The sequence below is a fragment of the Haliaeetus leucocephalus genome, unplaced genomic scaffold, assembly GCF_000737465.1.
Source record: "Haliaeetus leucocephalus isolate CR32 unplaced genomic scaffold, Haliaeetus_leucocephalus-4.0 Scaffold222, whole genome shotgun sequence".
NCBI lineage: Eukaryota > Metazoa > Chordata > Aves > Accipitriformes > Accipitridae > Haliaeetus > Haliaeetus leucocephalus.
Window position 1 is genome coordinate 97,126 of NW_010972658.1, and position 23,196 is coordinate 120,321.

Sequence of the window (23,196 nt, forward strand, 5' to 3'; positions counted from 1 at the left end):
GATGGTGAGCAGTCGGGCAGAGCCCGCGGCGCCCTGCAGATGTGCGTTTCTGAGCCAGCTGTTCTCCCATGCCTTCTGGCACGCTGCCTGGCAGTGGGAATGGCTGCAGGGGCTCTCCCTGCGTGCTACGCTTCTGGGTTTGCTAAGGTAAATCTCCCTTTATTGGGGTTAATGAGCAAGAGGACTCCCAACCTGGCCTATGGGCAGAGCTTTGTCATGCAGCCCTGCATGATGTCCCACTCAAGGAACAGACCTTTCTGAACAGAACTTGGGGTACCCTTATTTCTAGATATCTTTTTTTTAATATACTTATTTTTTCCATAAATACTAAAAGCATAAGTGCTCTAGACACAGTGATTGTATCTTCCATACTGAAATAAGGAAGGGAGAGTAGTGAAAACAAATAGAAAATTTACCAACTGACGTGTCCTCAGATTTTCACCTGGGGCTGGGCTTAAGCTTTGCTAAGCATCAAACTGATGCTATTAACTTTTCTAGTCATCTTGAATCTCCAGTCAGTGCTCCTTCGTGTCTTATATAGCGTGTGTATTTTTAGAAGACAGTCAGGTTTGGTCCATTTGTTGATAAACCGCTAGCCATAAAATAAGATTATTCAGCAAGCAGTTTATTCTGTGGCCCCAGTATTTCCTGTGAGAGCTGCTCCTGCATTCAGTAGTGCTTGAAGATGGTTGAAACCTGTGAAGATTGCCGAGGCTTTTATGTATTCCCCAAAAGCCGTAAGTCTATGATGGTCACGTCGGGGATGGAGAGGAGGTATCCAAGCACACACGGTCTGTCCCAGGCCACAGATGCCTTCTGTGCTGCTGAGGGGCATTGCATGGATGTCCTGTACCTTCAGGGATTGAGTTGTAAAAGGTGGGGAGGGTAGGAGAGGGCCATGACCGCATGTTAAATGTCTGTTGGTATGTGTGTTTGGTATTGCTGGAATACCTCATCTGGTCTGCAGTAATTGTTGAGGCATACCCGAGATTCACCTGTTACCATTGTGTGCGATTAGAGTTGAGGCTTGCTTTGTTGTTTGGCTGCTGAATAAACTTCCTAAATTGAGTCATGACTTTATGGGTGCCATATGAAATGAAGCAGATCATATGATGGGCATAACAGACTGAAAACCAAAATTGGGACAACAGAAATTTGAAAGGAAGAGCTGAGCTACTTTTTAAATGTGAAAAAGTAACAGTGGTGAAGGTAAACTGGAGCAGAACTGGTCCTACACAAATTCCATATACCTCTCTCTGGGCACATGGAGCAAGCGGATTTCTGTGTCGTCTGTGCTGGACTGGAAGAGCCAAGACATTTTCTGTATGTCCAACACTAGAGAATTCTGCGGACGTCGATGCGAATATTCCTTCTGACAATATGGCATCTGTGGGGATGTATGGAAAGGCCGGTGATACTTGTATGTGCTAGTAACAAAGCACCTCTTTTTTTTTTCTTTTTTTTTTTTTTCTTTCTTAGCTTCCTTTACAATCTCTCCTCGTACGGTGGACAACATCACAGTTACGATTAAACTGAGACCCGGTGTTTCACCAAGCTGTCAAATTCGTGTTAAAAATGTCATCAGGTCTGAACTCAAGATAAAGCCTGGGCAGAATGTGACTTTTACCTTCACTTGTAGTACTCCAGAGAAACATTTCATCATGGAAATTCAGAAAAATATTGGTAAGATTTGACACACACCCCCACCCCCCATGGTAATTTTCCTCCAGTAAAACCATGTATCGTTCTTCCTGTTACTGTATTAAGGTATCCCCTATAATCTTGGGTAAGAAGAAATCTCTGAACACTGATAAATAACCTTGAATTACTGAAACTATGCAAGTTAAAGAAGTATCTGTTATGGCTGGCAGAATTAATGTTAACTTGGCTGTTTCAGAAACAGTTAAATGATAGTTTGTTGCACCAATTCCTTGCTGCTTTCCCTTTTCCCACAGTTTATAAACCCATCAAATAATCTTTTTTCCTATCAAAAGCCTCTGAGCATTGATAATGATACATTACCCACATTGTTTGTTGAACAGATTGATTGTGTCTATAAGGACAATAGAAACATTGGCAACATGCACATGTTTCCTTATATTTAATGAACATTATTGAAGTCAAGAAACTGAAAATTTGGAAGTGTTGTAACTAAAGCTTCATTTGCTTTGAATGTTATCTCTGGTGTATATATGTTAATGTACTCTTTAGTGGCACGAACACATGCTAGTTCTCAACAAGATCCCAAACTTCATTGGGCATTCAGTCTTTGGTAACATCTTTATTATTTTTGGGGTGGTGTTCAAGGACAGTTCTCTTCATGTTTTGGAGTTTCAGTCATATGATTCATGCAAATAGTAATGTTCATGGTATTTCATGATATATTTGTAAGATGCACTTGTGATATTTCTTTGAAGTTGGAGCCTAGATATGGATTAAAGTTTGCTTATTTTTAGTGTCCAGCTTGAAATACCAGTAATTTGGATTGTTCAGATAAAAGTTTTTCTAAGTTCTCCCAGGAATCCTGCAATGGTAGTTGTTGTTACTCATCACTTCTGCAAAATCTGGGGCCCAGGTTATTCATCGGGGCACCAAGGAAACGAAGATACAGTTCATGGCAAGCACTAGAAAATTTAAAGACGAATGATTTGCCAGGAATTCTCCGAGTGAGATGGGTTAAGATCTTTTCTCTAGACCCATGATTTCCAGCTCTCCCGATATTGCATTTCTCCCTTTTGCCCATTCAGCGCACTACCCTATTTACTAAATACCTTCTAAATTCTTTAGCAAACAAGGCGGGAATACCAGAGACAATGAATCCCTTCTATTAGTCAGCCTGACTAAAGCAGGTTTATCCTGTCTACTCTATGGTACAATCCTGTTTATGGTATAGTCCTGTTTAGAGACAGCATGTGACCACGTTATAGGAGTGTCTTTTAATGCATGTAGAAGAGAAGTTAAGTGCAACCTAAAAATTGTGAAAATAGTGATGAAGGGGAAAGTGTCAAATTCCTCGTTTACTTGAATGCTTTCCAGAGTGTATCATGGCTGTTCTCTCTGTGCATTTAGACTGTGTGTCAGGCCCATGTCCCTTCGGAGATGTTCATCTTTACCCACCGGGGCTACCTCGCCTTAACAGGACTTTCATCTGGGACGTGAAGGCGAGTACAAAAGCTGGACTTGAACTGAAATTTTCTACCCCGGGGCTAAGACAGATTGAACCAGGAGAGATGTGCCCAGATTTCGTTAGCTACAACATCAATAGCTGTATCGACATGGCCACGGTCAACATTGGCACCTTCTGCAGGAATGGCTCAGTGTCTCGCGTCAAGCTGCTGGGAGGAGTTGTCATGTCTCTGCACCTCCCGTGGGACTCGCCTCTCACCACCTCAGGCTTCAACATAGCTAACAGGGCTTCCATAAAACGTAAGTAGGGAGTAGTGTTTCCTCACCTGTAATCACCTCGTGCAGATTGCAGGAGAATTATTTAAACCTTTCTTCTCGGGTAACCTTCTAGGTTTGGTGCTGCTGTCCCTAACTCCCTTCCACTTCATCTTTTCTAAAAGCTATTGTTGTATGGTTTTTAGTTTGGTAGCTGGTGCTCTTCTGGGGTCAAACCATCTTTGTTTGGTTAATAATTATGAAAACTGCTGCTTTTGGTGCACGTTACTCATTTTCTATCTCTTTAAACTTCCTAAAACTTAAACAGACCTGCTCTGTTGGTTTTGTGTTTTCAGCTAGTTGAGACTAGATAGCGTAATTAGAATGAGCCAAGAGAGTTATTTTCTGGTTGCAGTGTTTAGTTGGGCTTGTTTATTTTAAAACAATGCTTCCTTAATTTCTGGAGCCTCAAACCAATGCCCCTCTTGAGGAGAGGAAGGTGGGAAAGGGGGAAGCAGTGCCTAGAAGGCACATGAGGCTGCTTAAATAGAGCTATCTGTTTCAACCTGCACAGTAACATAAAACATTATGTAATAATCTTCTTAAAATACCTGGAATATTATATAGCAATCAGTGGGTTACTTTGCGGTCTCCTGACAAACCCTCCTTGGGAGATGTTCTTGCTCTCTACTTAAATTCTGCAGTTGTTGCTATCAGTTATAAAAGGAATCTGGTCCAGGTTTGAGCTTCTAGAACACGAGTTTTTCTAACTCCTGGCACTCCTCGCAGTTGCACATTGTCGCTGGAGTCCTAGAACAGGACCATAACCTCTGTGTACCCAACTTCATGCTGCCAAGAGGCATCCAAGCACAAAGTGTCTTACACAGCCTCCATGGTTTGCATTCATATTTTGTCATGCGTATTTGAGGCTCTTTGTTGGCGTGCTCTTGTTAGATCTGGGAGGTGTTTGGACAGAGAGCTCTGTGATGGTATAAAAGCTCACATCTTTTGTTTCCCGCAACCCAGTGAAACAGAAGCAGTTATCAGGTTGCGTGTTTGCTTTTGCAAAGTCAGGAGCAGAAGTAGGAACTAAGATCTTTCCTTTCTAAAAAATAAAGGCTTGTCTGTCCACGTGCTTGAAAGGTGAACCCACTAAACTAAAAATGCAGCATTAATATATCCTTACCTTTTCTGTAATAGAAGACAAAAGCATCAACTCAAGTATATGGTTTAGTATGAGGGTTTTTTAATAACCGAACCTGTAGCTGAAGTGGATGATCTCACTGTCAAAATAAAAATACTCTGCTGCTGGGGCGCTAGATATGCCAGCGTGTCTTCATTAATTGCCACTTGTTTTGTATGTTGTGTTGTCCCATCCGTCCCCCCCGCCCCCATTTTAGGGTTATGCATTATTGAATCCATTTTGAAGGGGGAGTCTTCAATCACCCTGATGTCCCCAAACTACCCACTGGGCTTTCCAGAAGACGAGCTCATGACATGGCAGTTTGTGGTTCCTTCCAACATGAGAGCAAGCGTGTTTTTCCACAACTACAGCCTTTCCAACTGCGAAAGGAAAGAGGAGAGGGTAGAGTACTACATCCCCGGCTCCCTCAGCAACCCGGAGGTGTTCAAACTGAGTGACAGCCAGCCTGCCAATATCGCTGGCAGTTTCAACCTGTCCCTCCAGGGCTGCGATCAGGATGCCCAGAACCCAGGCATCCTCCGCTTGCTCTTCCAAGTCGTCGTTCAGCACCCGCAGATTGATGAGAGTAAGTACCTGCCTGCCCCTTCTGTTGCTTTTGCTTACAGGCGCCTGGGCTGAGCACCACAAGGAAGAGAAATACTAGGTGTTTTGTCACTTTTCTTGGACCCTCCTTGAGTTTAAGGAGGTGGGTTGCCAAGCAACGCTGAGGCCTGTTTTACTGCCCTGGGTACCACCAGTCGTTGTTAGGGCAAGGTGGATGGCAATGCTAAAATTTGCATCCTTAAAATCTCGCCGCCTTCTCCTCCCCTCTCGCCGCCTTCTCCTCCCCTCTCGCCGCCTTCTCCTCCCCTCTCGCCGCCTTCTCCTCCCCTCTCGCCGCCTTCTCCTCCCCTCTCGCCGCCTTCTCCTCCCCTCTCGCCGCCTTCTCCTCCCCTTTCTGTTTGTTTTTTTCTGTTTTCTTGCCCCAAATTCAGACAGGCTTAACACAATGACTTGTAATACCACAGCATCTATCTAAAAACAGAAATAAAAGGCCTGGCTAGGTAATGAGCTATGCAATAAGTGATTTATCTTCTGGCTTCTTAGCTCTGACCTCAGTTCATGGTGGAGGATAATAGTCAAGGTGCCCTCACTGCGGAGGAGCAGGTGGAAGGAAGTACACACTCTGGACTATCACTGCAGCAGGAGCTCCATCTAAGTCATTTTAGAGGGAGTGAAGTTTGAATGGCCTGTACCTTGAAGTCATGTATCCAGAAAGGGTCTGTAGCATCTCACCACTGTAATCCTCAGTTCTTTGTCTAGTCTGTTTCCATTCATGAACAGCAAATCCTCCTGAAATTGTTAATCAAGTCATGTTTGCTTACATTTATTGTGTGTTGCACCTTGGAAGCCAGAAAGAGTGAAAACATTGTATTCAGTTAATCAGCTTTATCTCCCTTCTACTTTGGAAAGCATAGAGGAATTTTAATATATTTATGGCCAGTAGACAAGGTGATAATCACCTAAAAAATAAAAAACAGGTTGTCATTTATTGAATGAAATGCAGGTAATAAACCACTTGGATTTAAGAGACAACAGGATTTACAGGATTTCATGAATGATTTTGTAGTTATATAAGTTCCATCAAAGATTCAAATTTAGCCCTCAAGACAGTATTGAAACTATTATTTAAAAAATAAAACAAAACAACCCCAAAAATGCCATCTGCAGTGGGCAAGTTAAACACGGCTGTTATTGAAAACGTATTGGTATCTGTATATTCTCAAAGATTCCCAAACATTTGGGTATTCCACAGCTGTCTGTGGTGCTTGTCATTAGAGGAAAATATAGCTCTTTCCAATCAAAATTTCTTGACCTAGCCCTCTGTGTTTAGCTGCCGCAAAAAAACCAAACCTCTGGAGAATGAGTAACCTTGTGGTAGAAATCCTAAGTTCTGTGCTTGGTTGTGGTAGTGACTTGGAGATTTATGCCTGACCTCTTGCATTTTTGTGTGTCTGATTTCCCACACAGGAGAAGGCTATTTTATTCACCTTTTGTTTATGCCTTTGAGATCCATAGCTAAACCCAGAAAATTAAGAGTAATAATAGTGTATATATTTTTTAAATTTTTTTTAACCTGTCCTTTATAGAATCAAAGAATCACAGAATGGTTTGGGTTGGAAGGGACCTTAAATATCATCTAGTTCCAACCCCCCATGGGCAGGGTCACTTTCCACTAGATCAGGTTGCTGTCTTTGACATCAGAGACGTGTGCCTTTGTTAACAGCATACTCTGCGGACCCAATGTCTATCTTTGCACATGATTGTTAATCTTTGTGAACTAGGCTACAGCCATAACCTTCAATTTTTTTTTTCCTCTTTCCTTTTGTGTCCCCCTTCCAGATGTTGCGACTATTTGCAACTGCTGTTAGCTTACATGGGAGGTGGTGTTTGTCATCCCTGCTTACCCCTGTTGTTCTGATTTGCTGTAGCAAGTCATCTAGGATATCACAGACTTGCAGAATGGCTGAGGTTGGCAGGGACCTCTGGAGATCATCTAGTTCCAACCCTCTGCTCAAGCAGGGTGAAACAGAACAGGCTGCCTAGGACCACATCCAGTTGGGTTTTGAGTATCTCTGAAGACTTTACAACTTCTCTGGGTAACCTCTCCCAGTGTTTGACCCCCCTTACATTATTTTTTTTTTTTTTTTAATGTTAAGGACATTAAACCACCAGGACCCTCAGGTCTTTCTGCAAAGCTGCTTTCCAGCCCCAGTCTTGCAAACTTGAGGGTGCGCTCTCTCTCACTAGTGAAAATGTTAAGCAGTTTTGGCCTCAGAACATGTCTCCTTAAGCAGATCTTTGAGCTGAATCTCACTATTTGAGAGAGAGTGCCAGGGATGATGGTCACTGTGTGCGCATGGGCATCTCAGCTCCAGCAAGCTCGGAGGGCATTACAAGGCTTCGGGCAGCAGACTGTGTGCTGTGGGGTACGTGGAAAGGGGCGGAATGCGAGAGAAGTCATAGCTAGTGTTGAGGAACGGGAAGGTGCTCTTTACTTTTCAAGGTTAACTCTGCCAGCTCTCAGGCTTGCTTTTTACAGCTAGTCAGAAAATATTTCTGGAAGAATGCTTTTGAGCAATTAAATGGAAGAGCAGTGTGATAATTCAGTCATGCCATTGAAGGAAACCAAGCAGCCTAGCAAGGCATGGTCCTCAGCCTTCCCACCAGCATGGTGACAGACTTTGATAACCTGTGATAATTTTCTCTGTATGTTTTGAACTGCCAAATAGAAAAAGCTTTTAGGAAGTGTTTTTGAAGGCTCTAGTGACCTTCATAACAACTGCCAGCACTTCTGCTGAAGTACAGTACTTGGCAGTTTTTTCGCTTTTGAACCATATTGGTACTTGCGTTTAAATTAGCTTAATCTTTAACTGACTCCAGACAACCAGATGTGCTTAATTACTGACTTTGGACAATTTTCTTCAGCTTGGCTCCAACAAACCTAAACTGACAAAAAGTTAGCTGAAATGGAAATCTAGCAATAAATATGAAATTTGAGAATGGAGAACCTTTTCCTAATCAACTGCTGTGTGATCAGTAGAACTGACTTTAAAAGAAATACAGAAATTTCTTAGGTAAAACAAATCTAACATAGTTGGCTGAGCTCCTTACATTATAGCCTAACCTGTTCACAAGGGGCTAGTGTATGTGTTACCCTGTTACAGCTGGGAAGTGATAGGGAAACAGGGTTTGTGTGTGGAAAGGCTCAAATTAGAAGAGTGATATGATGCTGCCTTTCCACTGATGGAAAGAATAAATAATATTTTCTTAGCTAATATAGAAATAGCTATAACAGCTGCTCATCTGATGGGGTGAGAAGAGACGGAGGAAGTTCTGCTTCACGCCACGCTTCTTGCCAGTAATTGCTCTGGGATGTTTTTCTTTGCAGATGTCACCCATTTGGTCGACCTGAGCAAAGAGTGGAATATGACTGTAACGATACACTTCGAAGGGTGGCCCAGACACGTCCCGCTCATGTCTGAACCAATATGCCTGATCTGTAAGGATCCTCGCACCTGCGACCGCGTCTTGACTTTAGTGTCTGGCACGGTCTACAAGATCTCCTTTCTGTGCAAGGACTTGTCCCGTCTGAGGATCACAGCTGAAAAAGGCATAAGTATGACAAAAGTGTCTTAATGTTGTTTCCTAGGGAATGCTTTTGCCTGCTTTTCCCCAGCAGTCAGCCAAACCTTCTCTCTTGCTTGGGCTTTAAATAGAGTGTGGTTGGAAACCAGGCATTGGCCAGCAGCAAGATGGGTACAGTGAATCTGGAGATGGCCTTGTTCGCTATGTCATTCTACCTTTAAAAATAGAAACTGCGTAGCTATCCTAGAAGGCAAAGGACAGAAGGCACCTAAGCATCTTCTTGCTGAAAACTGCAAAGTAAGGAAACAGAGCAGGAGAGCCATAAATCTGCCCATGAAAATGCAGGACCAAGGTGGCCATCAGGAATGCATCTTGTGCCGTTTGCATGTCCACTTGGTGTAGGATTTTCCCAAATGCTTTCAACTACTACTAGAGAAAGAGTTTTAAAGTATATATTTGGACCTTGGTTAGTCTGCAACAGTGTTCCAGTCAGCAAGTGACATAGCAAAAGTAGTATCAAGTGATGGATTTTGAATATGTTTGTATCTGTTGGTTTCTTTGGTGTCCTGCACCCTTTCAAGGAAATATCTTTAAATATAAATGATACATGTTTGGGTAAAGGTTACTAAGAGAGGAGAGTTTCTCAGGTAGATGCTTATCTGGGTCTGTAACGCAAAACTGACAGTACTCTCTGTGTGTGTGTGTGTGTGCGCGCGTGCTCTGGTCCACAGGAAAACTTGCTTTTCCTAGATATTTCATCTGCAAGAAAAATACAGCCCTTGGTATTTGTTTCTGTGATTGTAGGCTGTGTCGATCTTCGATGGTGTCAGAGGAAGATCTATTCCCTTTCAGTGCCCAAGGCTATTACGCAACTGCCAATTCGACTGCATAAGTTTATTTGGAAGCTCTTGGCTCCCGATCTGATCAACATAGAAATTACATCTCCATCCTTAAAACTTCAGCAACACGTCCCAGAGCAGAGGTGCAACACAAGCTATAGTTACAGCATTGCTAGTGGCACCCCAGAGACAGAGTTGAATGTTGGTGTATTCTGTCCTGGTGGATCCATTGAAAAGATTCAGATGAGGAATAATATCACCATATCCTTAAAAACATTTAGTAAAGGATTCCTCAATGAGTCTAACCATCAGGATCTGAAAATGTCTTTTGTGCCACATATTAAAGGTAAGGTAGTGGTTTGTACTACTTTGTTGTACAGTGTTGGATCTCTCTATGCTTGTTGGAGCACATACGGATAAATAGAAATAAGAGTTCAGTTCTTTAGAGTCTAGTCCTGGAGCCATTGCTAGGATCAATCTTTATCTGAATCAGTGCAGTGTTTTATTCCTTGAAGGAGGAAGGAGCTTTGTACTCCATGTGGTAGATAGTTGGTTGTTGGAAATTCTGCAGATACATCTGTGCTAATTGTGATAATTACTGATGTGGAAGGTATGAGAGGTGAGTTGTATTGTCAGCACTGAGATGCAGTTGGGTGTATTAATTTGCTGGTCACAGGTATGAGTGATGCTTTTTTTATTATGGAGAAGAAGGACCAAATAATTTTATGTGCTACAAGAGAAAGCTTAAAAAAAAAAAAAGTAACTTTCAGACCTAAGTTTTCCTTCCTTTATTTTCCTTTACTACAGATGAGTGCACTTTCACTGTGAGTCCAGATCCAAAAGCTAAAGTTTACTTGCAGACTCCTAACTGGCCTTATGGTCTACCTCCTTATGTCTCCATATCCTGGTACATCTTGGTGCCCAGCAAGCAAGTTGCCCGCCTCGGGTTCTCCAAGGACCGCATGGGCGTTGCTTGTGAGACAGGCCGTGCCTATGTCAACATAAAGGAAGAGACATTGGGGGCAGAGGAGACCGTGTGCCGTGAGGATGAGTTTCTGCCCGAGCCCCGAAATATGTATCACAACTTTTGGGTAAATGTCTCCAACTGTAAACCTGTGGATAAGACGCAACTGACCTTGCAGTTCTGGGTGACTTTTGCTGACAAGCAGATAGGTAAGTCCTGTAAGGTTGTGGTGGTTTGCTTTCTGCTTGTTTCCTTGCTTTCCCTTGGGGCAACAGTAATGGGTGCTGGTCCTCCTTGGGTGTGGGGTTTATGAGATCCTGGCCTTTGGAAATACCTGTCCCTCAAAAACCTCTGAGAGTTACACCTGGGTACTTCTAGAAGCTGGGAGGGAAGGAGGGGCTTTAATGTGGTGTTTTTTTGGGGGGGAGGATTTTTGTTTTGTTTTGGTTTTTCTGAGATGGGGGATTCCAGGGCTCTGGGGGAGTAAGACTAGATTTTATTTTTTTTAATTTAATTTAGCTTTTTAAATTGGACGTCACAGCCAGAACATATAAGAAGATCAAGTGATGTTTTTCCCTCCCAAGGTCACGGACCTGGTGAACGACCTGGGATTTGATTATGCAAACTTATTCATCCAAGTAGCCCTTACTTCATGTTAGCAGTTAGATTAGTCTCAGTGTTTGCGTGAGCAAGAAATCACCCCTGGGACAGGTCTGGCCGTTTAGTGGAGAGTGCCCTGACTGCTAACAGCAAAATCAGCATTCTTGTTGTCTTTCATCTCCCTGAAACATAAATAGTTTTTAAAAAAAGGGGGGGGGGGCATTTTTAGGGTAGGCTTTGCTTATGTAAATTTGCTTCACATTTGCACTTCCTCTTCACCTGTGGGAGACTGCTGTCTGTAGAAATATTGGCTACATAGGCTAGAACTGAAACAGTATCAAATTAATTTCCAATTTTTCCTCTTTTTTTTCTTTTTTTGTAATGGATACTTCTTTTAAAACACGTGGCATTTTTCTTTCCCCACTCGTGGACTTTCCAGATCAATTTTGCGACTCCTAGAAAACCCCAGGTCAACACAACTGGTGTATTTCAGAGGAAGGGATGGTATTGAGGGGAAGTTGGTGAAATGTCACTATTTATATTTACTCTGTTGAATCCCTCTCTGTCTCTCTCTGCACTTTCTTCTCTTCCCTGCCTATTCAGCCAGAGGCACGTGAGATGCTGAGGGTAAGTTTAGCAGTGCATGAGCTGTATTGAACTCTTGGAAGTGGGGTGGGTTGGTTGGGTTTTTTGGTTGTGTCCACTGCTAGCAGCAGGAGTTTGTCATTGCTTGGCCTCCAACCTCTTGGAAATGGCTTGTGTTGTCCTGTGGCAAGAATGACTCGGAAACTCCCGCTCTGCGGGTAGCTAGTATGCTTAGAAGCCCTTGAGGAAGTTCAAACCGAGACAGCTTTTAGGAGAAAGCTGGGTGTTTTCTCTCTTGCTCAGTGTCCTTGTACCTTGTCTGTTTGCAGACCTAGGAGTCATACTTGCTGTGGTGGCTGGGGCTGGAGTTCTCACAGCTATTGGACTGACTGTGTGCTGTGTTAAGAAGAAGTAAGTTCATAATTCAGCATGTGTAACTTAGAAGTTCAAGAAGGCATTTTGGGAGAGCTGGGCCCTCTGTTTCATGTGTTGATATAGATCCCTTGAACAAGGGTCTGAAGCATGAGGTAGGCAATGGTAGTGGAAGTAATATGACTCCGGGAATGCTGCTTTACTCTAAATTGACTGACTTGTAAGAGCAGAGCAGCATTCCCTGAGTCACATTACTTCAACCCCCAGTGCATTGCCTACCTTGGCCTTAGCACAGGCTTCTGGCTGTACTGTACGGTATTGGTTGGACTTCATCAGCAATTCCTGCAAAATGAAATTGCAATGAATGTGGCTGTTGTGAGTGTGATTCTGTAAAAGACCATTCAAACAAGCTGTAAACTCACCCAGATACACTAGGAGCTATCTTTCGTCTACACAACAGAACCTCCAGCAACTTCTCCTGGAGTTTGCACATCACGTGGGAGCATTTTTCTGTGACATGAGCCCTTGGGGAGAGAACTAGGTTGTGCAAAACAAACATGCATAGCATTACTCATGCAAGCAGAGTCTGAAGTCGTCAATAGCTTGTGGTTTCTGATACATGTATGCTTAGTGCTGGCAGGGTGATTGGGTCCTGAAGCCGTTGAGCTGGAATGAATTTGTGCAATATGATGACTAGAGCAGTTATGAGCATGCTTCTTTTGCCACACAGGAAAGACTTTACAAATGCAGGCTTAAAAATCTTCAGTTCAGCTTTTGGTCTTTCCACTCTGGGGACAGTCGCTCCAGAAAGTGCAACCAAGAAAAGTCATTCAGCTTTCATAGAGGACCCACTATCTTACTCATCTTCAGTAACGTTCAGCCTTGTTTTGTGAGGCTCTGATGGCCTCTGGGTCCTATTAATGTCCGTGGATATTGGGAGACTTGGTACACTGCACAGCTGGGACCCCTGGTGCTTGGGAGGCCATTGGTGTTAATCTTGCAAACTTCAGGGTCAGCAGAGCAGCAGTAGGTAGCCAAATAGCATGAAGTTATTTTCTGCTCTGTTAAAAAAAGCACGTCTAGACTTGGGAGTTATTCTTCCTAAGATTGCAAGTAAAGCCTTCAATCCAGGCAGACTGCCTGACACTGGGTGGCTGGGATGGGTAAAATGAAGCTGTGTTGAGTTCAAATGTACCAGCTGTGTATTGTTTCTGACCTGTTAACAATTTCAACTCTGTAATAGGAAGAAGAAAAACCAGAACCCCATGGTGGGAGTGTACAATCCTAATGTGAATACCCAGGTGCCTGGGAAACAAGGTTTATTCACAAAAGGGAGGAAAAACAATGAGTCTCATGTCTATGCAGTTATTGATGATGCTATGGTCTATGGGCACTTGCTGAAGGAATCCAATGGCTCAGTTGCTCCAGAAGTTGATGTATACCAGCCTTTTGATGGACCCATTGGTAGCTTGCCACCTTCTCCACCTCCATTATACTTCAGAAAAGACGTTAAACACTCTTCTAATGCTGAGGAACCTCCACCTCTGATGGACACAGACCATGACACTTACACATTTGCTCATCAGAAATCAGGGCAATCGGAGGACAGTGGAGATACAAATGAAAAGAATAACAGAGATATGAGCGTGTCCTTGCTGGAAAATAAGGAACAGGATGGTTTAGTGGAGTAATTTTACACCAGGTATAGCAGTTTCCTGTGGAAATACAGGTGTAAGGACAGGGGTCTAGGAAAAAAAACTGAAGAGGAGTGTTATTTTTAAATGTGTTTTGATGATGTTTTGTTTTGTGTGTTGTCTGTTGTTTGGTTTTGTGGTTGTTTTTTTTTAAAGTTCAGCTGTTGATAGCTTTCAGTTTTAGAGTGAACGTCTAGCAAACTCAAAACCAGTTGAGACGCAGCAGGACTGCCTGCACTTCTGGTTGCAAAACAGGTGGCAAAGGTATGCTTCTGCTTTTTATTATAAAGACGTCAGGCAACTGAATTCCTAACTGCCAGCTTAAAAGTGTGGCAATTAATAGAGTGGGGAGAGTGTTTTGTCCAGTATTTCCTCCTCTCACAAGTCATTTGTTCCTGGGTGTTAGTTGGTGAATCTTGGAAGACATAGGCTACATTGCCGTCTCAAGGCAGCTCCAGGTTGCGGAGATGCCTAAGCAATCTGCTGATGTCTGAGCAAAGGAGGGGATGCTGTCATTTCTACCACTTGCTGCTTGAAAATTCATCATATTTAGGATGCTGGTGGCTATTAAGTGTAGTGAAAAACCATTTATGTTGCCTGGAAGAGCTCAGTGAGTGTAAATCAGTGTGAACACTTGAGCTTGGGCTCTTCTAGTTTGGAAGTAAAGGTACAGGTTTTCTCTAATTTCCAACTGATGTTGTTATACTTGGATAGCACTGTGTGAACCTACACCAAAGACTGTATTTTCTTTGATTTTTTACAAAAATGGTTTCAAAAGTCTAAAGCAATTTGCACTTCTGTTCAGATACCTGTAGCATTCACATTTTACTAATATCTTGTGCTTTTGGTTCAAGTAAGAGTAAGGATTCAGTGAAGAAATGATGATGTGATAATCCAGCTGTTTACTAATGCTTTTCACTTCACCTGTTAGAGATACTTGGTTATTTAATAAGGATTAAAAAAAGGGGTAAAGAAAATAGTTTGTTTCCAGCAGGCAGTTTCTCTGAAATGCAAAGAATGAGAGTGAATCCATAAGGAAAGCCTAGATTTTTTGGCTTTTTTATCAGTCTGAATTTAACAACCATGTTGAAATGATGCTGGGGACAGCTCTCGACTTATAGTGGGACTTACACTTCAGGTGTCTAGCAGCCTTTGAAAGACACCTCTTGAAATCAGATAAATAATAGGTCTCACTTTTAAGTGCAGTAGTTAGCATGCCCCTCAGTTTCTGTGCCTTTTAAAACTTGAAGGTCGGATCTTTGCGCAGAGGACTATGGCTGTATGAATAAAGTTGCCTTTATATACAAACATCTGGCTTGTCCAGGTGTGCAGTTACTGAGGATGTCTGCAAATTTGCGTGCAGCACTAGACTCGATGACTTGAGAATTTCTCTCCAAAAGTCTTACTGTGACTGTTTCTTGCCTAGTGATACACAGGTGCCATAAAACTTTCAGACACTGTTGCATGCAATCATGTTAAACATATAATAATGTCTAAAATTAAAATGTCTTTATTAGAAACCTTACTGTTTACATTTAAAATAAATGCGGACTTCTTCCTGTGTTAACTATGCTGGCATTGCAAATTGGCTATTTATGGTCAAGTATGTGTATTTAAGAAAGTATATCGTTGTACTGCTTGGACTTCTGTAAGATTCAGTATAATGTCGTATCGGTCTCAGTTTTCTGTAGCATATAGCAAAATGCATGCCAGCTAAAAGCACCTATTAATTGTTTCAGGTATTTTCCTGCTTATGTTTATCACTTTTAATATAGAAATGTGTATTCCTAGATATCTGGCTAGTCACCGGAACTGCATATTTCAAAGTGTACTGTGTCATTTTATTGCCATTTGAGAACTTAAAAAGATTTCTGCAATACTGATACCTGTTTTTCTCAGGTAACTGAATTGCCGCAATACATTTTTATCAGAGTAGTCCAGTTATGCATTTGGTCAATGTTTCTCACTTCTCTTTTATTGGAAAGGAATGAGAAGTCTGCAAGGGAAATTCAAGGCTGTCTCATCTCTCTAGCTCAGTTTCTGCAGTTGCTTAGATGAAATTTTTTAGTTCTTCTTTCTAACCACCTGAAGAAAATGTAATGGAGATCAGGCTTTTGTTCACAACCGTTTGATCTTTGAAGGAAGAATATGATGCTTGTTGACTGGTATTTTTATTTGTTCTATTTTAACTCAGCTGTTGGCATGGCAATATAAACTGTAGTTCACAGTTGTTTCCAGTCTAAGGTTGACTTTCACTGTGCATATCTTGGTATGTTTAGAGTAAGAGTTCAGGCACAAATTCCAGTTTGCTTTTCATTACGAGAAAGTTGTGACTTTTTAGAAAAATAAATAAAATATAATCATACTACCAGCTGGAATAACTAGTGCATGTCTTTCGTGTGTGTGTGTGTGTAAACTCAACCTCGAGTATTTTGACGTCTGACTGTTGATAGCTATGCCATCTCCCTGGACGACAGAAGCTGGTTTCTAGAGAATCTAGTTTGCCAGGATAATATACTGCTGACTGTGCATGTCCTTTTTCTCACATAGCCTGTGATATGCCATTAATTGCTGTTTTTAAAGGCATGTGTTTAGATTGTTGGGGAGAAGTGTTGTAAAATATTTGAAGATTTCATATGAAAATAAATGGCTCAGCGGCTTCTCAGTAGGGTTGTGATGTTTGTAAATTATTCATGCCCAAATGACACATACAATTGAATTCCAAATTAATTTCTTTTCAGTGATAATAGCATAAAAGTACATTTTATGATTTGTTCTTCAGCCCAGAAGAGACCTTTATGAAAAAGTGTGAAGCCCTTTTTTGTTGTAAATTAAAGTGCATGGAATCAGTTCATACCGACTGCTTTCTTGGTTTATTTTTGTATTTGTTTTGAGGCAAGCTTAATGCACATAGAAAGTGATGTTTGAAATCCTCACTACTGAGGATCCCGGTAATTGCTGGGAGTGGATCCTAGGCTGAATTAGTCAGATCCACTCTTGGAAGGCATAGGAGACTCAGCAAAGATCAGCCAGTCCCTAGGCCTTCTCTGAAATTTGCACTTAATGTGAATGTAAATGAAAGTACTTGTCATTTGGGTCTTCACTGAGATTGTGCCATCCTGGAGTAGTTCCTGTGCAGTGGTCTTTATCTAAAAATGAAAATTTCTAAGTCTAGTCAACCATTAATTGAAAGGTGGGTGTCCATAGGAGGACAGCAGTTCAGAAACTCCTGAACCGAATGAAATTTGCTTTTGACGAGCAAAGAGAAGTGGAGGGTTTTGTTGCCCAAAGCAGCAAAGCTGAAAAGATAATTCTTGCTTCTTGGGCTTGAATCTGTGAGGTTTGGAGAATCTCGATCTATCAAAACACTCAGTAATTGCTTTATTTTTAAGCATGTACGTGAATAGTCTAGTACAACTTCCAGATAAATCAAAAGCCAAGTTATTAGTCTTTGGATTAGAGCAAAACTTGTAGAGCACCGTTAAGGAATGAAAAGGTTGGGTTTGTTGTTGTTGACACCAGACTAATATTGAGACTTCAACTCCTTGACCTTGGGGGGGGTGGGGAGGGAATCATGTTGCTCTGAAGAAGCTATCCTGGGATACCTGTGAGTGTGACAGAGAATACATTAAAGTATGTGACTTGCTGGGGGACAGGGAGGAAGCAAAATGCTGAATAACCCTCATCCATGTGCACATCTTCACCAGCCAGCATCTAATTGCAGGCTGCAGTGTACACAAAGATGGGAACAAATCTGTCTCCCCCAAAACTTTGAAGCCAGACACTAAAAAAAAAAAAAAATTATAGGATTCATTCCTTCAGTATAAATGGCTTTCTACATCCAACTTAGTGATTGGTTTATCTTTCATAAAGTATAGCGTCCCAGCAATTAAGTAAGCATGGGTTACCTAATTTTCTTTGAAACCGAGGAATTCTGCCATGGAAAACTGATCCAGCCTGGAGGAAGGGACAGTCTTTTTACAGGGACTTAGAAACTTCTGGCATGTTGTTCCATCAACGCAAGTGAAGCATGGCAAATTGTTTCAATTAGCAACACTCCTAAGACATGAAAGGGTTTGGGGTTTTTTGTGGTTTAGGGCTGCATCCATCTCTTGTGTTAAAGAATTGCTACACTGCTGCACACAAGTCAGGCTTTACGCTTCTGGGCAAGATGAATCTTCGAAAACTGAAGGAACTGCTTTGTTTCTTGCTACATTTGTGTGTGTGTCTATTTTATATACAGATATGTGTATTTATCCTGGTACAACTGCTACGGTCACTTATAGCTGTAGAAAGAGTGCCATGATGCATCCTGTCAAAAATGCTCTAAAAGAGCAATACTCGGGCAGCACACAGCACCTTTTCAGACATGAGGCTAGAAAAATGGCCTTACTTTCTGAAAGGTGTTTTCTCAGAAGAAAAATGAGGGGAAAAGTTCTGGTGATCTTTCCAGCAAAGCTATTTTATTTTTTTCTAACTGGAAATGATTTGATTTCAGGAAGTATTGTTTAGAAGAAATGAAATGGTCTGTGTAAAGTATGTACTCCCTTTTTTTTTTTAAAATTTTATTTCATTGTCAGCGTAGAGCTGAACTTTGATATTGCTCACCAAGGAGAACATCTGTCCTACACACACGGGTGCAACTCTGTGCTGAAGGGAATGGCGGTCTGCTGGAAGGATGGAGGCGAGTGCCACTTGACTCTCTCAGGAGCCCTGGGCATGGTTTTGCCTGAAGATGGTATAAGGATATCCTGAACCTTTGCCACTGTGGGAAATGTATCCCTGACTTTGATCTTTATTTTAAGGGCAAAAAATGACGGACAGAGCCCATGCAGACAGCTTCCTCCTCACATGAGATTAATCATGGCAAGGCACCTATTAGGTACGTGCGTATAAATCTAGTTTTCTGCACAGAGGAACCTGGCCTTAAATGAGATTCATTGCTTGGCCTCAGGAGTATGAACTGCAGGCTCCTGAGCCCAATTGTTTTAGCATCTGCTTCAAATTCATCATCGCAAATGCTTTTTATTTAAAAGGGTGATTTTTTTTTTTTTATTAAGAGAAGCAAATTAATGGTGCGTTTCTCCTCTCAAAATGCTACTTTTATGGAATTGCTGGATTCTGGAAAAAGTAACCCCCAAACAAGTACACATAGATGTTGTTCTGTAACATATTGCTAACTACAAAAGCAAAAAAATGACTGCTCTACAGTTTAAACTACCAAGTAGAGTTTTGTTCATACTAAACTCCACATTTGCACTTTGGGGCATGATTCACGAAGCTTTCAGCTTCGAGGACCTGCACATCCACTGGTGCCTTCTCACGCAGCAGAAACTATCAGAGTTATGCTGCTTAGGAGAGTAACGTGACTTCTGATGCCCTCAAAAGTGAGGGCTTTAAAGATGGGTGTTGTGATAAATGTTTTTGTATAAGAATAATCATCTTAGTAAGATGCAAACCCAAAAGCTTGAATCTTTATAGTTTTCACATTTCCACAGTAAATTAAAACTGTTCCACATCCTGCCGAATCAAACCTGTTAATGTACTTGGTAGTTACTTTCACAGCTTAATGCTTTACCCATTCAGAATCGTGAAGAGGTTCATATGTTTTCCCTTCATTTGTTTCCTTAAGGTAATGAGAGTTTATTTAGTGAGTGGTAAACCCTAAAAAGTAAGCAAAGGCATGATGAAATCTTCCAGTATGATTGTTTGGTGAACATTTTATAGCTTTCAGAGCAATTAAAAAAAAAAAAGTAGCAAGCCATTAGATCTTCCTCTCTATTTTCTTTGGGTTAACAGAGAACAAGTTTCTAAGTATCTTAAACCAGCCTAGCAAAGCATATGGGTTCATGCATATGTCTAATATCCCAGAAGACGATTTAATATTTCTCCTTGCTAGTCAAACATCTGAGGAAAATGGGCAGTTTACTATATACTTGTGTATTCTGACATTTGATTTTCGGCTGATTGGTTCTGCAGGTCAAACTCCCACATGTTCTCCTTAGGTTTTTGTGGCCACCCATCTGGGTTAAAGGACAAGATATAGCTTCAGCTGAAAGATGCTGGATTTCTGTGACAATGCTTCCCAATACTACTTGTGGGACTTGATTCTTAAGGAATCTGTGCCCAGCTTATAGCTGGGAAGGTAGCACTGCTGGAAGTAAGAAAACTCAACCCAGAGAGGTTGAACTGTGTGTCAACAGAGTTGCTCCAAGCACCACTTAAAGGCAGATTTTTGTTGTTACCCCCCTTTCTTTTCCTCCTGTTGTATTTTCGTGTCTTGTCTTCCTTTTTCCCCACGCTCCCAATCAGCCAAGTTCAAGACAGAAGTCTCCAGAAACCACTTTTTTGGTGAATGTTCTCTGAGGTTTACACCCAGCAGCCAATGCTGGAGTGAAATACTTTCAACCTCTGTCTACAACATATTTCTCACTCTAGCCACACCTGAACCTGCTTGGGTTACAGCAAAGCTGCTGGGTGAGGTTTGCTGCAGCAAGGTCCCTGGGTTTTGCTGCCACAAAGCTGCTTCAGCGTTGAATGAAGTGGCAGTACTTGAAGTAGTTGTTTACATCTCAGCTGGAGAGGTACTTGGGAAAACATTACTATAGGTAGGAAAACTCAAATTATTCTGGAAACTATTGCTTCTGTTGGCATGAATGACCTCTTGTATGAGTAATACTTAATTAGACACCAAATTAGATGGAAGTGTGCAGAACAATAAGCCAGGTCCACGAACAGTGCAATGAATCGTGTCACTACCAGTAACCTCTTTCCGAGATAAGCTTTACAAAATCTGTAATTGCTTCACTAACATTTACCATAGTAAAAATGCCTCTACCAGTTCACACTTTGCTTTAGGTGATGCAATGGTGATGACTCCATGGCTTTCTGTCACCAGGGAATGACATGGAGGAGCCATTCCCCTTCCTGCTACCTTGAAGCAGGAAAAGGTGGTGAGACTAATGCATCCCTTTGCTTTAGGAATATTACAATTTGAAGCTCAGATACCAATTTTAACTTTAATCCTTAAGGTGAAACTTATCCCGTATTCTCAAGGTGGGTATTTTCCTGTATCCTACTGAGATGTAAACCTTTTCTTGAGGGTCAGTGTGAGGCTAGGCTTTAGGCTTGTCCTCATCCTGGTCCCACCAAAACCAGAGGAAAGATGACCACCACCCCTAAAGGGAGCCCCTCAGCTTCCTTCCCTAGATACAGAGGCAGCTTTTAGTAGTTCATTTCCTTGATTTATTTCTAATAAATAGAAATAAAATCAGGTATGAATGCCCATCACGTGGATGCCATCTGACTAGTGTGGGAGGAGGGAATGGATTCCAAATTTGAAACTCCCCATGGGATGGGGCAGGGGTGAATTAAAAAAATGTTCTCCCAGAAAGTCGAGGTCATGAAGGGGCTGAAAGACTGAACAGTTTGCGCTGTGCCATCAGCAGTTTCTGACTGGGATGCTGGGATTTCTAGTTTTCGAGGTGGTGCTGCAAAAATGAAGGGCGCATGGAGATGAGTTATTGAATGTGGCAAGTGGTAGCAGCTAGTGGGTTTGAGGGATGCGTTTGTTCTCCTGATACTTGATAATAATGGCTTAGGCCCAATGCAGACTTCTGGGTTTTTTCTTATTGTTGATAATTAATAGTCTATGCCAAACTTTGCATTGTCTCACGTCATTGTTGTGAAGACACAGATGCAAGAGGGGGATCCCATTTGCCGTGGCAGAAGCTGTGCATGAAGCTTGCTCTGTTCCTGGAAAATCAGAGCCCTCTCTCTTTCCTGCCAACATCCTGGAGATGCAGCGGGTAAGGCAGGCTGTGCTGTGCTTTTGGGGATGATGAGGACCAAGTGCTTCCCCTGGGCGTTCCTAAGCCAGCAGTTGCTTTTGAAGGCATTAGTTGAAGTTAGCACCCCTCTGACTATTGAGTCTCTGCTCTTAGCCATGATATTTAGTTAAATCACTATTCTGCACTAACCTTTGACAGCAGGATACCTTTAGATAACTTCATACAACGGTAGGAACATGAGGTATTACCTTTGTCAACATTGTGATAGTGGACCCTAACTAGGGCTGGAGCCCACCCTTTGGGTTTTGGCTAAGAAACTGGTCACATCTAGGTCACAGCTGGGGAAGGCAAGGGAGGGAGGAGGAGCCCTCCTGCACAGCAGGAGGGTGCGCTTGTGCCTGGCTGCTTAAATTTCATCCTTTTCCATAAAGCTACTGCTGTAATAGCATTTGCTGCGGTTACTGCTGCTGTTATGCTTGCAGTAAATGTACCGACCCTGCTATGAAATTACTGGTACAGCTGATATGCGATGATATAATGGAAGAAGGCTGTTGAATCAAGGTTTCCAGGTGCCCTTAATTTTCACATTTTCCTGAATTTTTTTAATATTTTTTTTAAGGTTCAGGGCTTTACAGACTTAACGTCTCTTCCTTTGTGGAGTGTGTGTGTGTGTGTTGTCTTTCATTGTGCAGAATTCAAACCTGAAGTCCATAACTGCAATGTTCGTAATCCTCAGGTGCCCTCTGCATCATGATCACAGCCCTAATGCGGATGTCTCTGGGTGCACTTGGGTACAGGTGCCCAGGAGCCCTGCCTCGACCCAGCCTGTGCCTCTAAACCAGCTCCCCACAACAATGCTTGCACAGCCCGGGCGCCTTTCCCGATAAATAAAATAGCATTAGGATCTCTGGGATGTGACTGTGCCAAGGGGCTGGAATATAGGTGTTATGACCTGGTAGTCTTTTAAGTTTTCTCTCTCCTTTGACAAAGCTGGATTTTCCCTGCAGCTCTGCTACAAGTAGCTGGGGAGCAAGTCAATAGGAGCTTGTACGTGAGATGGGCAGGAGATGAGAGGGGCTGGCTGCTGTGGTCCCTGCCTGTTGTCTCTGCCTGGGGAGGCTTGAAGTTAACCGAGAGCTTGGTTCCCAGAGCAAGCGTGGCTTGAGGCTCCAGGCACATGTAGTTCCTTGTGACTCACCCCGGTGCTGCGTTTCTGCACCTCAATGCTACGCTAAATGTCCCAGCTCGCTCCGTGCCACAGGGATGCAGCTGGGGAAGTGATGGGCTTGCTGCGAAACATGACGTGTGCAGATAAGCTCTGACATGCTGCAGTTCCTGTGGACGGGTAACTGGTATGCAGACTGGGAAACTGGCAGATCATGTGGTGGTTTTTCTTTACGAGACAATTTTTATGCTACTTCAAGTCCCTGTGCCTGGAACAACCAACTTTAGTCTCCAAGGAGTGTGAATTCAAGGCATTGGGAAAGGGGAATGAGAGCAGGAAAGGAGCGATGTCCTCGGCCCCGTGGCTGGCAGACACTGCTTCTCCATGGCTGGGGGGAGGTGAGAGGGTGGGTGATAACAAGGCAAGATCTCAGGACCATGAGCTTTGCCTCAGACCTTTGTAGGATCTAGAGCA

The 23,196-nt window shown here is 42.4% G+C and overlaps 1 protein-coding gene across 1 annotated transcript; it reads left to right on the forward strand.

The window, feature by feature from the left end:
* Window positions 1–685: 685 nt before the first annotated feature.
* On the forward strand, window positions 686–13,764 carry CDCP1 (CUB domain containing protein 1). Its single transcript, XM_010566964.1, has 9 exons — window positions 686–737; window positions 1,480–1,683; window positions 3,070–3,426; window positions 4,782–5,150; window positions 8,517–8,744; window positions 9,518–9,898; window positions 10,360–10,725; window positions 12,031–12,112; window positions 13,317–13,764. Exons 1-9 carry the CDS (start codon window positions 686–688, stop codon window positions 13,762–13,764), a joined length of 2,487 nt encoding a protein of 828 aa, XP_010565266.1.
* Window positions 13,765–23,196: the final 9,432 nt, after the last annotated feature.